Genomic DNA, 17603 nt, shown 5'->3' with positions numbered 1-17603 from the left:
CAGGAGAATCTGTTTGAGGTAAAGTAAAGGGAGTTGATGGTTGACAGAGAATGAAAGCCAAATGGTGATTGGGTTTGAGTGAGCAGAAGGGGGGATTGAATGAGGTTGGATGTGAAAAGGGAGAAAACCATTTATTTAAAATTTGAAAAGGAGTAAAATGGTTTGAGGGTTTTTTGTATCCAATGTACCAAGAGAGAGCAGAATAGAATGTTCACTGCCTGAATGAAAATAGAACCTGGAGTAGAGTGAGTGGCAACCAAAGCAGTGCAGCGCCTCAGATTAGGGAGCTTCAGTACAGTATAGGTGTTTAGAAGGGAATATTTAATTAAATTTATTTTAATTAGAAAAGCTGACCACAGTATTTAAGTCCTGATTAAAATTCCCACTGAGGTTGCTGAGAACTGATAGGAAGATAAGGTTTTGCTTCCAGTTATTTTTTTTTTAAAGAGTGTGAGGTTTAGGAGGAAGAATACGGAAGGGAAGGAGAATATTACAGCGATCGTCTGGGCCCCCACGCAAGAAAGCAATTGCTCCATCTGAAGCTTGTCGTGCAGCTAAGTGACTGAAAAAGGAAGAGAAAACTCCCCCCACAAAGAATCATTTTCTTGCAGGGTGATTTTACATGTTATAGTTTGAAAAAGGGAAGGAAAGGGAGATTTGAATATTTTAAGTGTTTTAATGATATATGTACTTATCTGATAGGCATCTAGCTGGTTGTGGGTGGGACACAGTTCTGTAATGAAGTAAAACCATATAAGTGTTCACATGGTTATGTATATTTGAAATATTTTGCAAAGAAAAGAAATTTTATGCAGAGTGATAGTACTTAAATGGTTATTTTAATACATGCAAATAAATGCTGCATTTGTTAAACCAAAGATTTGAATTTGTGCTTACTAAAACAGGAAAAATCTAACTTTAGTTTATTTTCCCCACACACTCTTTGAGAGTAGGTGGCGAGGTTAGTGATTTGTAAGTCCCTCCGGTTTCAGTGGTGAGCCTGAATATTGGTCACGACTACTCACAACAGATATTCTAATGCATCACCTTTGCTGAAACTCAGGGGGGGTCTTTTACATTTGGCGTAGTCGGCAGGATTTTTCCTGGTTGTGGGGTACCAAATTTCATAATTGTGGGGTTCAAGTGAGTAATTTTGAGTCCTGAAAAACTGGTATAGGTAGAATAACGTTTTTTCCCAAAAAAAATGAAGTAGTGATGTGCCTGGGTTTGTGGAATATGCCTTAGTTTGGGTGGGGTAGGAGGAAAGCAGGGGGAAGCAACCTCTGTTTCTAGATGACCACTACCCTGAAGGAAGCCCATGGAATAGGAAGTCTACAGAAGCTAATAGAGAGTTGGACAATGTAGAAGCTAGAATCTAAGGAAAGAGATTGAGCTCAGCTAGCGAACCTGAGCAAGGATGGAACATGAAGCATATTTTGTTTTGCAGGGTACCTTGGAAGAATTTCAGAATTGGAATCGGAACACCAATGGCTACAATTCCTACTTTATTACATTCGAAAGGTATCTGAAGTATTTGCAGTGGAGGAAAGAGAAGTTTGGTGAAAAAAAGGAAAAAACTTCAAAGGAAACCATTTATTTAAGTGGGAAGTTGGATGAGGAAGGAGAGCCTGTGATTTTCACGAAGAGTGTGCCCAAATGGCCAAAGGAAAATGTTCCACGTACCATGTCCACTGAACTTCTCGGTGAGAAGCCGAACACACAGTATCCGGATCAGAGAAATTGGTGGAGAGGAGGTTTCTACACCAGCACTGATAATCCAGTGTTACAACAAGGTCCAAGGGGCATGTCTGCAGTGAGAGAGCCCTGGAGAACAATTAGACCTATTACTTGTTTCCGGTGCGGGCAACCTGGACATAAAAGTTGGCACTGTAACACTTCTCTATTTTTGGGAGAAGTGAAAGGACAGAAAATAGAAAAAGCATACTCTCAAAACCTGAGGCTGCTGAGTGAGGAACATCCTAAAAAGGTATGGCAAGAATTTGCTGAAACCTCTTGGAGAGACAAGCTGAATATGGAAGAGAATGTTGTGCCTAAGGAGTCTCAGGAACCAGATTTGCAGAGTGGTTGTGCAAGGGCATCTCTATGTCAACGATACTTGTTGATGCAGTATCAGACTATCTTGGAACCAGGTGCCGATAGGGTGAACAAGTGTGAAAAGCCTAACGGTGACACCTCTTCGGTGTTGGATTCGGTTGGACAACAGTTGAAACAAGTTGCAGGAAATACACAAGAAATCTTGAGCCAAGGGTTGGAGTCAACTAAAGAAATGGAGACTCGGATTCAGGCTGAGGAGACAGCTTTGGAGAATATCTCTATGCCCAGTATGGAGAGAAAAGTCTCTGCAGAAGAAGGAATAAAAGAGGTGTTTGAGAATAAGGAGGCTGGCGTTCCAACAGAAGATATTCAGTGTAAGGAAGAGAGGAAGGAGGAGAATGTAGATATGGATACCTTGGGTCAGGCTGAAGAGTTGCAGGAGGAACTGTACGTAACAAATGTGGAACAGAACAAAATGAATCTTGACTTCCAAAAAATAAAAGAAACAGGTCCCTCTGAAGTATCTGAGGAGAAATCTGGGTTGATGGCTGCTGTAAATGAAGTCTATTCTGGGGAAGTGAAAGAAGAGAAAGCAGATGTGCTCCAAATATCGAGTCCCAGTGAGAGAAAAGTATTGAAAGTGGAAAGAAATGATATAAATTTTATGGCAGAGAATAAAATGTGTGAAGTCGAGTGTGAAAAATCTGGTGAGGATGGAGCGGGGTCTGAAAAATTGGTAAAGTTAGTACAAGTGTTGAATACTAATGGAATAAGGAAGAAAATTCCTTGGAACAAAGGGAAGAAGCAGATCAGAAGCGACTACTACAGGTCAAAAACAAGGTCAGAAGTAATGTACGACCAGATAAGAGGAGTGAGAGTAAAGAATGCATTTTCTCTGAGGGGAACATCTATAGGAAGGTTAATAAAGTTGCTGAAAAGAGAATTGGATCGGTGTGGTTGGAATTTTAAGAAAAGAAAGAAGGAACCAGCAGATGGTACAGAAGCCAGTTACCCACAACATTTACCACAATTGGCTGTGAGAGATGAAGCTCTCAACTGAAGAAAAAATAAAGAATTAAGACTGCTGTTTACCAAGGAAAAAAAAAAAGGGTTTCATTCCAGATGGGAAGTGGGTCATCTGGAGGTGAGTTTGGTTCCCTTTGCTTTTCTTTGAGATGAATGTATAAAAAAAAATTTGAAATGGAAAATACGAGGAGAAAACAGCTCACAGGAACCTGGTGAAAAAATATAATCTGGAAGTGGGGGAACCTGAAATGACATCTACTCAGGGAAAGAATATTACAAAAAATGTTGAATTATCGGTTCCTGAAAAGGAAACTGACAGTGTGTTCTCAATCAAGGGAATACTGTTTGAAAAAAAATTATGATTACTGTTTTGTTGTAAAGTTAAAAGTTGTTTATGAAGTGAAACGTTTAGTTAAAATATATTTAAAGTGGCCCTGTTAGCTGGGTTGGGGGGTGATTGTATGAGAATAATAAAGAGGGTTTGTTTTTTTTGGGAGAGTTGGAAGTTAAAAGGGGTTGTGTAAGCTAAATGGGGGTTGTATGTTTTTTTTTTGTTTTTTTTAAGAAGTGGATGTGAATGATTGGGACATGCATGAATGAAGGAGGGGAGTTTTTGTTTGGAATTCATGATTGTTGGAATGTTGGAGAGAATATTGGGGACAATATTCATTTTCAGCATGGGTGAATGTAACCTAAGGGTTAATGGAAAAAAAAATAAATACCTGGGTTTTCTGGGGTGTGTCTGGGCCCCAGAAGATGATGAACTGGCAGTGCTGGGTAGTTGTGGATGATTCTGGCCGTTCAGAAGGAGTCCTGCGGATTAGGGAAGCAGGACAGGCTGGGGCAGGTATTAATAATAGGGATTTAGTAGGGCTGACCAACATTCCGTTGGTCAGCAGGAAGGTTTGGAATTCTGAAAAAGTCTTGGGATTGTCTGGGGAGTGCTCGGAATGGCAAGCCAAGGCTGGGTTTCCTAGGAAACGGGTGTTAGTGGCAGTTGAGAGGAGTTTGCTGCTTTGATGGGGAAAGGTGATGCCTGATTGAGCTCTGAGTGCTGGTGAAAGACTGAGGATAAATTGAGGATAAAAATAGGATTTTAAGAACTGAGGTGTGTGAATGAGTATGGTAAAGGTGTGGTAATAAGGGAAAGTGCAGGAGAATCTGTTTGAGGTAAAGTAAAGGGAGTTGATGGTTGACAGAGAATGAAAGCCAAATGGTGATTGGGTTTGAGTGAGCAGAAGGGGGATTGAATGGTGTTGGATGTGAAAAGGGAGAAAACCATTTATTTAAAATTTGAAAAGGAGTAAAATGGTTTGAGGGTTTTTTGTATCCAATGTACCAAGAGAGAGCAGAATAGAATGTTTACTGCCTGAATGAAAATAGAACCTGGAGTAGAGTGAGTGGCAACCAAAGCAGTGCAGCGCCTCAGATTAGGGAGCTTCAGTACAGTATAGGTGTTTAGAAGGGAATATTTAATTAAATTTATTTTAATTAGGAAAGCTGACCACAGTATTTAAGTCCTGATTAAAATTCCCACTGAGGTTGCTGAGAACTGATAGGAAGATAAGGTTTTGCTTCCAGTTATTTTTTTTAAAGAGTGTGAGGTTTAGGAGGAAGAATACGGAAGGGAAGGAGAATATTACAGCGATCGTCTGGGCCCCCACGCAAGAAAGCAATTGCTCCATCTGAAGCTTGCCGTGCAGCTAAGTGACTGAAAAAGGAAGAGAAAACTCCCCCCACAAAGAATCATTTTCTTGCAGGGTGATTTTACATGTTATAGTTTGAAAAAGGGAAGGAAAGGGAGATTTGAATATTTTAAGTGTTTTAATGATATATGTACTTATCTGATAGGCATCTAGCTGGTTGTGGGTGGGACACAGTTCTGTAGTGAAGTAAAACCATATAAGTGTTCACATGGTTATGTATAGTTGAAATATTTTGCAAAGAAAAGAAATTTTATGCAGAGTGATAGTACTTAAATGGTTATTTTAATACATGCAAATAAATGCTGCATTTGTTAAACCAAAGATTTGAATTTGTGCTTACTAAAACAGGAAAAATCTACCTTTAGTTTATTTTCCCCACACACTCTTTGAGAGTAGGTGGCGAGGTTAGTGATTTGTAAGTCCCTCCGGTTTCAGTGGTGAGCCTGAATATTGGTCACGACTACTCACAACAGATATTCTGATGCATCACCTTTGCTGAAACTCAGGGGGGGTCTTTTACATAAGGGGAAGGAACAGGAAAGTCCTCTAAGCCAAGAAGGCACAACAGGAAAAAGTAGAGGCTCACAGAAGACAAACAACCAACGGGGATATGAATCCAACATGCATTATTATATAAAAACAGGAGACCCGACACGGGCCGTGTTTCAACGCACACAAGCGTCTGCGTCAGGGGTCAAACAATGATTGCTTGCTCAAGCAGAGCACGGAACCGCAGCCCTACTTTCGTATAAGACTGTGTACAAAAGCTATCTCCGACAATACACGCTAAAGCCAACGTCTTTGAACCAACTGTAGGAGCAAAAACATAAACAGGTTCTCAGGGGGCTAGTAATGGCATGTTCTGTGAAATACTCCTGCCTATTTTGTTTCTGCTGCTAGTGCTATCACCACCTCAACTGACCAGGAAGCCAGCAAGAGGTAGGTGTGTGTGTGGTGTGTGTGTGTGTGTGTGGTGTGTGTGTGGTGTGTGTGTGGTGTGTGTGTGTGTGTGTGTGGTGTGTGTGTGGTGTGTGTGTGTGTGGTGTGTGTGTGTGTGGTGTGTGTGGTGTGTGTGGTGTGTGTGGTGTGTGTGTGTGTGTGTGTGTGTGTGTGTGTGTGTGTGTGTGTGTGTGTGTGTGTGTGTGTTGGTGGGGGGAGGGGGAGAGAGAGAGCGGAGCCATGCTGGATGAGGGCAAGAGAGTGAGAGAGACAAGGCAATGATATATGGGGATAAGAGATGAGGCGATGCTGGATGCAGGGGAGAGCAAGAGAGAGACAGGGCAATGCTGGTTGGCAAGGGGGGAGAGTGAGAGAGACAAAGTGAGGAGGTACTATATGGCAGTGGGAAAGAGAAAGAGAGAGAGAGTGAAGACATGTTACATAGCAATGGAGTACCTGGGGCAACGGAGGGTTAAGTGACTTGCCCAGAGTCATAAGGAGCTGCAGTAGGAATCAAACCCAGTTCCTCAGGATCAAAGTCCACTGCACTAACCACTAGGCTACTCCTCCACTTATTCATCTTAGGGTGTACTTGGCTTGAAAAAGTTGAGAAACACTGGGCTACAACACCAGTATAGAATGCCATGTTATATAATTTTATGATAACAGCAGGGGTGTGCTGGTAAATTTTTAACAACAGGCTCTTTCTCCGGACGTAGCCAGCTCTGCAGTTGGAAGGGCCAGGGGTGGCCGGGGGTGGAGGGGGGGAGCAGCACTTGCCTCTCTCTCCTCCCTCCCTTCATGCAGGCACGCTAGGCATACCTTAGCTGGCAGCCAATAAATGGACTGCCACCACTCCCAACGTCTTGCTCTGAGCAGCATGCTGGAACTTCTCTCACATGCTCGAGAAGTCTCAGCCTGCTGCCCAGAGCTGGAAACAAGGAGCAGGGAGCAGCAGTAGTCTATTTACTTGGCTGGTAGGACTCAGCATCCCCACCAGCAAAGTAAAGGATAATTCAGCAGGGGGCCCAAGCCCACATTTTGGGAGCCAGTTGTTAAAGTAGCCATGGAGGACCCTACTTTAACAACCAGCTCCCAAAATTCTTAAAAACTTAACAACCGGCTCTTGCGAGCCTGTGAGAGCCTGCTCCAGCACACCACTGGATAACAGTGAGGGTAACACTAAGCAAAGCAGAGCTGGCAACAGCCCCTTGACAAGAAGCTGGCAGCACCTCAGTGTACTGAACACATGGTAGCTTGTAAAATTAAACAGCCAGTTGATTAAGACCATCAACTTTATGTTTCTTAGCTTCCTGTTAGTACGGCACAGAATCAGGCCTCCCTTGTTTCCAGAGGCTCATTATTACTCTGGTTTTGTATTCTGTCACAGCTCGTGCTGCCATCAAGTATGCACCATGATTTTGTGGATTTCCTCCAAGGAAGGTCATTGCAGTCAGTTAAACTGGATTGTAATTTAGGCTCACTCATGTGTGTTAGTATAGTTTGTTCCCCTTAAAATTTATTGATTGTTATGTACACCACTTAGATACCCAGTGATGGATGGTATATCAAATAATTATAAACTATAATTACAGGCTTCAACAGCAACAGTATAAATTTACTTTGTGCTCATATCAGTGGTACTCAAGCTAATCTCCAGGAGCATGAGATCATCCTTAAATTTCAGAATTTTAGCTCCATTTTCTTTCTGTTCTATGATATAAATGGAAACAAACGTTATGTGAAAAGAACCAAACTAATGGTTCTGGAGCATCTTCCATGGTTCAAGTTCCCGGTCATGAACTCATAGAACCATGTCAGACAGTTGAGAAAAAGGATGGAATCAAATTAATAACAAACCTTAAATGACCTCAAAGCTGGAGTGAGCTTTGACAGCAGTTCCTGAGGTTGGGAAGTAAGACCACTTCCAGGCAGACTTATGTGGTTTGGGTCCTGTAAATGGCAAAAACAGATCTAAATAATGGCTGAAGAGGGCTTCATTGGCAACTCCAGTATTTGAGAAGTAGGACCAGTGCCGGGCAGACTTCTACGTTCTGTGCCCCAAATTGGCAGGGAGAGATAGAGATTAAGTATGTTGTGTCGTATCACATTGAAAGCATATGCTATGTTTGCTATGATGCCCCTCTAGAAGTCATTGGTGAGGCCCCACTTGGAGTATTGTGTTCAGTTTTGGAGGCTGTATCTTGCTAAAGATGTAAAAAAACTAGAAGCGGTGCAAAGAAAAGCTACAAAAATGGTATGGGATTTGCGTTGCAAACCGTACAAGGAGAGACTTGCCAAGCTGAACATATATACCTTGGAGGAAAGGAAAAACAGGGGTGACATGATACAGACGTTCAAATATTTGAAAGGTATTACTCCGCAAACAAACCTTTTCCAGAGACAGGAACTAGAGGACATGAATTGAGGTTGAAGGGGGGCAGACTCAGGAGTAATGTCAGGAAGTATTTTTTTACGGAAAGGGTGGTAGATACATGGAATGCCCTCCCGCAGGAAGTGATGGAGATGAAATCTATAATGGAATTCAAACATGCGTGGGATAAACACAAAGGATCCTGTTTAGAAGGAATGAATCCATAGAATCTTACCAGAGATTGGGTGGCAACGCTGGTAATTGGGAAGCTAAACCAGTGCTAGGAAGACTTCTATGGTCTACTCCCTGATCATAACTGAATAGATATGGATGGGCTGGAGTGTAAATTTTAAGGGGCTTTGACGTTAGCTTCAGAACTTTTAGTACAAGAACAGTGCTGGGCAGACTTCTACAGTCTGTGTCCTGAGAATAGCAAGGACAAATCAAACTCGGGTATACATATAAAGTATCACATACCATGTAAAATGAGTTTATTTTGTTGGGCAGACTGGATGGACCACTAAGGTCTTTATCTGCTGTCATTTACTATGTTACTATGCTGGTGTTTCATATCTGTATGGGGAGGGAGAGGTAACACAGTAACATAGCAAGTGACGGCAAATAAAGACCCAAATGGTCTGAATGCCCAACAGTCATATTCATTCTCAATTCTAGATCAAATCAACAATGAACAAGATATTATATACTCAATCATGGTCTTTCTTTGTGTTTCTGGGACATAGACTGTAGAAATCTGCCCGGCTCTGTCCTTGAGTTCCATCTACTGGAGTTGCCGTCAAATCCTATCCGAATCTGTCTTGTCATCTGCCCAGCACTGTCCTCACGTTCCAAATTACTGAAGTCTCCAATGAAGCTCTCTCCAGACCATCTTAAACTGGATTGCTATATGTGGCACTCAGACCGTAAAAGCCAGCCCAGCACCGATGTTAGATGATACAGGCCAGAGTTGCTATCTAAGCACCACTTGATATGCAAACAACCAAATATCTGTAGAATGTGTTAGCTGTGAAATCTATCATCAAAGTTGTATTAAAATACAACAGAAAGTCACAAGGGTTAGAAGTAGCCAGTACATATAAGAAATATTGCTGAGCTCTGGAATAGTCAGGCTTCAAGGCCAGATCTCCAAAGACCACAGGTAAGGCCTCTGCCGCACTTTTTCAAAAACCTAGTCCCACCTCTTTGCCTTAACAATCCAGCCTACAAGAAATCAGGTGATTCAGAGCTATGGGTACAGAAAGATGGAGGAGGGGAAGCAAAGAAACTATTAAAAGTACTTAGAAATACAATTAAACAGGAAAAACTACAGATAAGTGTCTAATTTTTGCCTAGACTAGTGCTAACCCCACAAATATTGGGAGGCTTAACAGTTATGATATGCAGTGCCCAGGGAATAATCCTGTATCAGAATCAGCAGGTTTCAATACAATGCACAGTCTTAAAAATTAATTGAGAGGCTAAGAAGCTAAAGATTTGTTTAGGGTATCTGCTAGTTTCAAGTTTAGTTTTATTCAATTCACTGCCTTACAAATGTAATGCCCTCTCAGAAGCCATCCTTAGGTTTTAGATATAATCTAGCAGGTGTCCCACTCCAAGGCTAGCTCTGTCAGTCCCTTGTATATGTGGCACCTGATACCTCTACCTGAGGTAGAAGAATTTTAACGAATGAGATTTCCCTCCCTTCTCTCCAGGAAAATTCCAACAAACCCCAGTTAATCATTTATGCCCTGCACTGTGGCTGGGATAATGTGGGAGATATGGAGGGGCATAATCGAACGGTGCCGGCCAAATAGATGGCCAGCCATCTATTTGGCCGGTGCCGCAAAGTGGCGCCCCAACCATATTATTGAAAAAAAAGCTGGCTATCTTTCATGTCGATAATACGGTTGGAGCTGGCCAAATCTCAGTATTTTGGCCGGCTTTAGAGATGGCCGACATTGGTTTCCGGTGATAATGGAAACTAATGCCGGTGATCTCAAACCCGGCCAAATCCAAGGTATTTGGTCATGGGAGGAGCCAGCATTTGTAGTGCACTGGTCCCCCTCACATGCCAGGACACCAACCGGGCACCCTAGGGGGCACTGCAGTGGACTTCAAAAATTGCTCCCAGGTGCATAGTTCCCTTTACCTTGTGTGCTGAGCCCCCCAAAACCTACTCCCCACAACTCTACACCACTACCTTAGCCCTTAGGGATGAAGGGGGGCACCTACATGTAGGTACAGTGGGGGGTTTTTTGGGGGGAGGGGGTTGGAGGGCTCAACATTTACCACCACAAGTGTAACAGGTAGGGGGGGATGGGCCTGGGTCCACTTACCTGAAGTGCACTGCACCCACTACAAACTGCTCCAGGGACCTGCATACTGCTGTCATGGAGCTGGGTATGACATTTGAGGCTGGCATAGAGGCTGGTAAAAAAATGTTTTTAATTTTTTTTTTTGGGTTGGAGGGGGTTGGTGACCACTGGGGGAGTAAGGGGAGCTGATCCCCGATTCCCTCCGGTTGTGATCTGGTCAATTGGGGCACTTTTTTGAGGCTTGGTTGTAAAAATAAATGGACCAAGTGAAGCCGGCCAAATGCTCGTCACAGCCGGCCATCTTTTTTCCATTATCAGCCAAAGCCAGCCATCTCATAACCATGCCCCCGTCCCGCCTTCCATACCCTTCCGAAACGCCCCCTTTAACTTTGGCTGGCTCTGCGACGGAAAGCAGTTGGAGCTGGTCAAAATCAGCTTTCCATTATACCGATTTGGCTGGCTTCAAGAGCTCCAGATTTGTGTCGGAAGATGGCCGGCGATCTCTTTTGAAAATAAGCAGGATAGACTACCAGTGGCTGGTGTCACTAGGTGAGGGAAGGTGTCAAGGATGCCTCTTAACGTCATCCTATTTCCTCTCATTCCATTTAAACATCTGTATCGTATCCCCTCTCTCCCATCTATCTTCCAGTGTATACATGTTGAGGTTCATAAGCCTGTCCCTATAAGTTTTATGACCAAGACCGCTTAGGTCTCACAATGGAACTATACTGAGGCATTATAAAATTCTTCATCTTATTATCTATTCCTTTCCTAATAATTCAAAACATTCTGTTTGCTTCTTTGGCCACCACCACACACTGGGTAGAAGATTTTAATATATTGTCCACAAGAACACCTAGAGCACTAGTAGACTTGCTTATTGTAACATTGTGTATTCTGGTGTTCCCAACAATTTAAGAGGTTACAGATGGTCCAGAATACAGTTGTTCACTTACTATCCCAAGCCATGAAGAATGATCATGTTACACCACTCCTGATGTGCCACCACTGGCTCCTTGTTGCCTTTAGGATTCATTTTAAGATATTAACCCTGGTACACAAAACACCATTAATAAACATTCCACTTTATCTTTCCTCCTTCATTGCACCCTATACACCAGTATGAACACTCCGTGCAGCTCATTAAACTCATTTTTTTTTATTCCTTCTGCTTGTCATTCCGGTTTTCAATCAACATAGCATTCTACATTTTTTTGTACTGCCCCACTACTATGGAATAATATTCCTCTGTGCTTCTGTACAGAACTCTCTCACCCCAAATTTAGAGCAGGGCTTAAGACCCTCTTTGCAAAGCATTTAATTAACCACTGGAGAACAGGAGTTCTAGTCTGTAGTTGGAGTCGCCTGTCTGTATCCACTGTTCCCTGTAAGCTGAGCAGGAGTCCAACTGCATGGCTGTCAGGCCAACGCCACAAAGCAAACTGTTTTAGTATGGTGCTGCTGCCATGCTACCGGCAGTGATCTAATCAAATTAGAGAGACCGCAGGATGAAAGTGAGAGGGATAGACACTGCATTGGGAGGGGGGTAACAAGAGAGAGGGATAGATGCTGCAATGGGGATGGGGGAATGAAAGAGATGCTGGACTACAAGTAATGGAGGAGGAAAGAGGTGCTGGACCCAGGAAGAGTGAGATGCAGTAGGTACTTCTCCGCTGGACCTGGGGGTGGGGGAAGACAGGAAGAGGTGCTGGACCCAGGAGGGAGAGGGAGATACTGGGCCGGGAAGAGGCAAGAGCGACTGCTGGACTGAAAGAGTGGAAAACACTAGACCCAAGAGGGGAGACACTGGAAGGGGGAGTGCTTAAGAAAAGAGGAGAGACACCGGATCTGCTGAAAGAAAGGAGAGAGAGAGACAGAGAGAGATATTGACTGAGACTGATGACTGGAGGAGAGGAAGAAACACTGGAGAAGAGATGGAGACAAGGGGAAGTGTGTGTATGAGAGAGAGAGAGAGACTGAGAGTGACTGGACTGGAGGAAAGGAAGAGAGGAGAGTTGGGGGGAGAGAAAGACTAAGTCTGAGATTGACTGGAGGAGAGGAAGAAAGGGGGAAGACAATGGAGGGAGAAGTGGAGGAGAGGGGAGGGGGAGGGAGAGAGAGAGAGAGAGAGAAAGACTAAGATGGACTGAGGAGAAGGGGAAAGACACTGGACTGGGAGGGTGCAGGAAGGAAGAGAGGAGGAGAGATACTGGCCCCAAGGGTGAGAGGAAGGGGTCAAGAGATACTTGTCCCATGGGTGAGAGGACTCAGGCTTGGCCCTGTCCACTTTAGTCTCCACAAATAGCTGAGCCACCAACCGCCTATGGGAACAGTGATCCCGGTATAGATCCCTGGGGCACTCCACTATTCACCTTCTTCCATTGAGAGAATTGGCCATTTAACCCTACCCTCTGTTTTCTATCTTTTAACCTAGTTACCTCTTATGTCATGGCTTTTTAATTTTCTCAGGAGTCTCTCATAAGGACCTTTTTCAAAAGCTTTCTAAAATCTAAAGGGAGAGACCATGGACCAGGAGAAGTGAAGCAGTGCCGTTGTGCAGGTTACTGAGTGGAAGAACATGCACTACAGGGAATGGGGTGGATTCCATTTTCAAAACATCTCTCTCCCATCCCATGGCTATGGCAAAACTGCACCAAAACCAGTGCCCGGAGAAGATGACACAAAGCACTGTGTCCAAAATGCCGGTTACCTGCTGTGCCTGCTGCAGCAGTTCCATGCGCTCATGCAGGATCTGGCTGTCAAACTCTCGGCTCTGTCTCAGGATCTGCCTCCGCAGCTTTTCTACGGATGCCCGCAAGTCCTCCCTCTGCAGCTCATTCAGGCATTCGCTCACTCGGCTGCCGGGTTCCTGCTGAAGGGCATTATAAAGTGTAGCCTCCAGCTCCTGGATTTTCTGGAGCAAGCCAAATCACACAAACAGTCACAAACAGTATAAAGATGGCCAGCATTAAAAGAGAAAGCAAGCAGGCAAAGCTCACAAATGTACAAACCAGCAGTGCCAGTACCAGAAGCTAGTGAAGTCGTTCGTGCACAGTGGATTGCTAGATCAAGATTTACAGCCTTTTGTATTTTGTTGGGTCATTTGGTCAGATTTGTTTGTTTGGGGGCTGTTTTAAAATTTGACAAAGTTTTCTAATTTTGCAAAAAAAAAAAAAAAAAAACCCTGCATCGCAATTATTGAGCAATGGACAGATCAGAGCACCCTTCCTCTCAAATCAAAACTATACATATACTGGACACCATAAGAGTTATACTGCTAAACCAAACATAGTGATGTGGTGATAAAACAGGAGCACTTAACATTAAATTCCTTCAGTCTGCCTCCTGAATTCTGCATATACTCCCTGCTTCAACGGGGAGAAGAATAGAAGCATGAGAATGATTTAGCTGGATTAAAAGATTTCCATCCAACTGGATACTACTACTTATCATTTCTAAAGCGCTACTAGACTTACGCAGCACTGTACACTTGAACATGAAGAGACAGTCCCTGTTCGACAGAGCTTACAATCTAATTAAGACATACAAACAGGACAAACAAGCTTCAAGGAGCATTCAGAACTCACATCTTTAAGCAAGACCAATGCCCCTTCACCCCACCCCAAGCTAAAATCCAACGTTTTGATTAACTTTAAGGCCTAGGTATGTAGGACACAATGGGGAGTAATTCTAAAGTAGGTGCTAACATTAGTGTGCCAATTGTGCATAAAGGTACAAAACTAAGATTGTGAGCCCACTAGGGACAGAGAAAGTACCTGCATACAATATATGTAAACTAGCCATTGAGCCCATTAAAACGGGCTAGTATGGGGTTTTGGCAAGGCCCCCTCCCCTCGCCGCTGCCCCTCCCCCCCGAGGTCACCGCTACCGGTCCCCCGGAGTCGCCGCCACCACCCCTGCACCTGGCCCGGGCCCTCTCTTCGGTATTGAACTTACATTGGCGAAACGCAGGCAGCACGCAGATCAGCTGAGCTCCCGTCAGCCTTCCTTCTCTGCCTGTGTCCCACCCTCGTGTGACGTAACGTCGGTGAGGGCGGGACACAGGCAGGGAAGAAAGGGCGATGGGAGCTCAGCTGTTCTGTGTTTTGCCGATGTAAATTCAATACCGAAGACAGTGCTCGGGCCAGGTGGAGGGGGGCAGTGGTGGCGGCGACCTCGGGTAGGGGAGCGGTAGCGGCGACCTCGGGGGGGAGTGGTAGCGCCGGCTTCGCACAGTTTCCCTCTCTGTCCCGCCCCCGTCATCACGTATTGGCGCGGGGGCGGGAGAGAGAGGGAAGTCTCTACTGCGCATTTGCGAGTAAGTACGGTCACTCGCCATTTATATGTTTGATCGCTTTGGTTGTACCTACAAAAAGGCAGTATATCAAATGCATAACCCTAACCCCTAAATGTTCAGAATACTACTATATAGTGTGCAATGCACATGAAATATGCCAAATTTCCACCTAAGTACATACTCTGGTGCACGCTTGTATTATTTCTAAACTAGACTACTGTAATTCTGTCTTTGCAGGTCTTCCTAATTCTCACTTAAAAAGGCTTAGGGCACTTTTTATTTTGTTCGCCCAAAGGTCTGGAATGACCTACCCCCTTTTATCCGCTCTGAACTGTCATTTAAGGAATTTAAATCTCTACTCAAATATTATTTCTCTGTTGCTATTGCTTTTGGAACATTTCAGCAGTGATTTTCTCTTGACTAGGGTTCCACTGTTGTTATTTAATTGTAAGTACTGAGTGCTCTTGGTTAGGTTGTTGTCTTTCCTGTCATAATGGAATTCTTTTTATCTGTGTTTTTTTTATTTTTGTAATGTTTTAGCTTTCTTGTAAACTGTCCTGACCTGTTTGTTCAGAAAGGGTAGTATAGCAAATTTTAATAAACATAAACATGTATCTTATATAGTATACTCGTGGAACCCAGCCCGTTTCCTCAACAATGAAACAAGCCCTAGAAAGGCTCTCTTGTAAGCGATTTTGTGTCTCCCCCCTGCCCTCCCCAAAGCTATAAGATTTAGAGAGTAGAGAAAGACATCTTAAGAGAACTGAGAAACTGCCCTGCAAAAACAGAGCTGAGAGATTGCCCTGAAGATTGAGTATTGCAGGAGAGGATAGATAGTGACTGTTAACCATCCTGATAGAGAAAGAATGCACTCAGGAACGAATTTTATAAATAGCGCTCAAAAATAGGTAGCGAAAAAATCATTGCTAATTCTATAAAAGGTTTGTGTCCATTTCTAACTCTGCGGATCATACTTACACCTGCTGAAAAACCTGGTATAAATGCTGGCACCCAAATTAGATGTGCTTACTCAGTATTCTATAACTATGTGTATAACATTTCAGAATGCCCCTGACATGCCCATGCCCCTCCCATGGCCACACCTCCTTTGGGATAGGTGCCATGGGAGTTAGGCACCCTGCCTAATAGAATAGCATGCAGCCAGATGCACATGCAAATTTTAATGAGTGCCAATTAATGACAATAAGTGGTTTTTGGCACGTCAATTAATTTGCATGAATATCTCAGCAGTGCACCCAGATTTGGGTGCCATATATAGAATCCGGGAGCTATCAAGGAGCAGAGGGGTACAGAGCCCTTCAGTGTCTTATTGTTTTCATATAATTTCTATTGTAGATATTTTGACACTTGGAAAGGTTAAATAAATTGGGGCTCTTAGACAAACTGTAGTGCAGCCTCCCTTTTCCTTTTGGATTGTCACTATGGTGCCTGCCAGAGGTTTTGTTCAAAGTAAATACTCTACATCTGGGGACCCTTGGATTAGTCTGTGAGCTGGGAGAAGGATTTTGGGAAATTTCCCCCCCCCCCCCCCGTTTACTAAGTTGCGTGGCAATGCAGACACAGCCCATTCAAAGCAAACTGGCTGTGTCGACATTATTGCACGGCTTAGTAAACAGGGAGGTTTATGTTTTAGCCACAGACATTACTGTTTGTATATATACAATTTTTCATCAGCTGCAAACAAAGCAGGATAATGGTGCTCATCTCTCTCCCTATGGCCTTTGTAAGCTTTCCTCAGGTTTCTTCCTCTCCCTGCTTTCTGTTACCAAGGGAACTGCAGAAATGCTTCATTTTACAAGGGTGAGAAAAAGGTTAAATGGCTCAATCATGAACATACTCCAATTTTAGACAGAAGAGGGCATATAGACATCTACATTTATGAGAGCCATTCAAACTGCATCTAATTACTTATTCCCATGGAATAATTCCATAAAACTTTGAAGGGTTAGGTCCTTTCTGTTTTAGTTATTTTTGGTAAGAACTATGGTGATTGGAGAAAAAAAAAAAAAGATATCTTGCTTAATCAGCAAAATGCTACCATCAAAGGTAACATGCAAGGCCAGCAGTTCTCAGACTGTATGCCACGACACCCCCAGAGCGCAGCAGTGAACTCACAGGGGTGCCACAGATGATTTTATTCATCTCCCTCCCTCCCTCAGACCTTCCAAGTCTCCCACATTTTGCGAGAGACTCCCACTTTGGCAGGTCATCTCCAACACTCCTGCCAAAGCGGGAAATTCTCCCGCTGAGACACACTGCTACCACCACACCACTGCTGCTGCTTCTCCCGATGAGCAGCAGTGATGGCAAAACAACAGAAAGCAAATGTGGAGCCGCAGCCTTTGCTGGTCTTCTGCCCCCGCTGAAGTTAACTTCCCGTTCTGGGGCAGAAGACCAGCAGAGCTGATAGCTCATGCATGAAAAGGCTGTGGCCCCACGCTTGCTATTTGTTGTTTTGCTAGGGCCACTGTTGCTCATTGGGAGAAGCTGCAGTGGCCAGGAAACAGAAGAAACCAGATGGAAGGGGAAGAGGGGAGCATGGAGAGAGAGGCTGAATGGAGAAAGGGAGGAATAATGATATAAGAGTGGGGACACTGGATAGAAGAGAGAGAGAGAGATGATGATGATGAGTGGAAAGATGGGGACAAAAAGTGGGGAACATAATGTATGGAAAAAGGCTGGAGAGAGAGAAGATGCTGGGGAGAAGGATGGGGAGAAAGGAGGAAACCATGGCTAGAAGGATGGAGAGAGAAAGAGAGAAGGTGCTGGATGGAAGGAAGAAAAGAATGAGGGAATATGCTGGAAGGATGGGTAGGGAGAGAATGAGGGAAGATGCTGGATAGAAGGATAGGGAGAGAAAGAGGAAAGAC

At 43.9% G+C, this 17603-nt stretch overlaps 1 protein-coding gene across 1 annotated transcript in view; it reads right to left on the bottom strand.

Annotated features, from left to right (window-relative positions):
• Positions 1-17603, bottom strand: part of JAKMIP1 (janus kinase and microtubule interacting protein 1) — a 360574-nt gene that overhangs the window by 28722 nt on the left and 314249 nt on the right. The window contains exon 21 of the mRNA XM_030191173.1: positions 13126-13329. Coding sequence (XP_030047033.1) covers positions 13126-13329 — 204 coding nt within the window. The remainder of the gene's footprint in view (positions 1-13125; positions 13330-17603) is intronic.

This window comes from Microcaecilia unicolor, chromosome 2 (assembly GCF_901765095.1).
Source record: "Microcaecilia unicolor chromosome 2, aMicUni1.1, whole genome shotgun sequence".
Lineage (NCBI taxonomy): Eukaryota > Metazoa > Chordata > Amphibia > Gymnophiona > Siphonopidae > Microcaecilia > Microcaecilia unicolor.
This window is presented reverse-complemented; position numbering and strand designations above follow the sequence as displayed.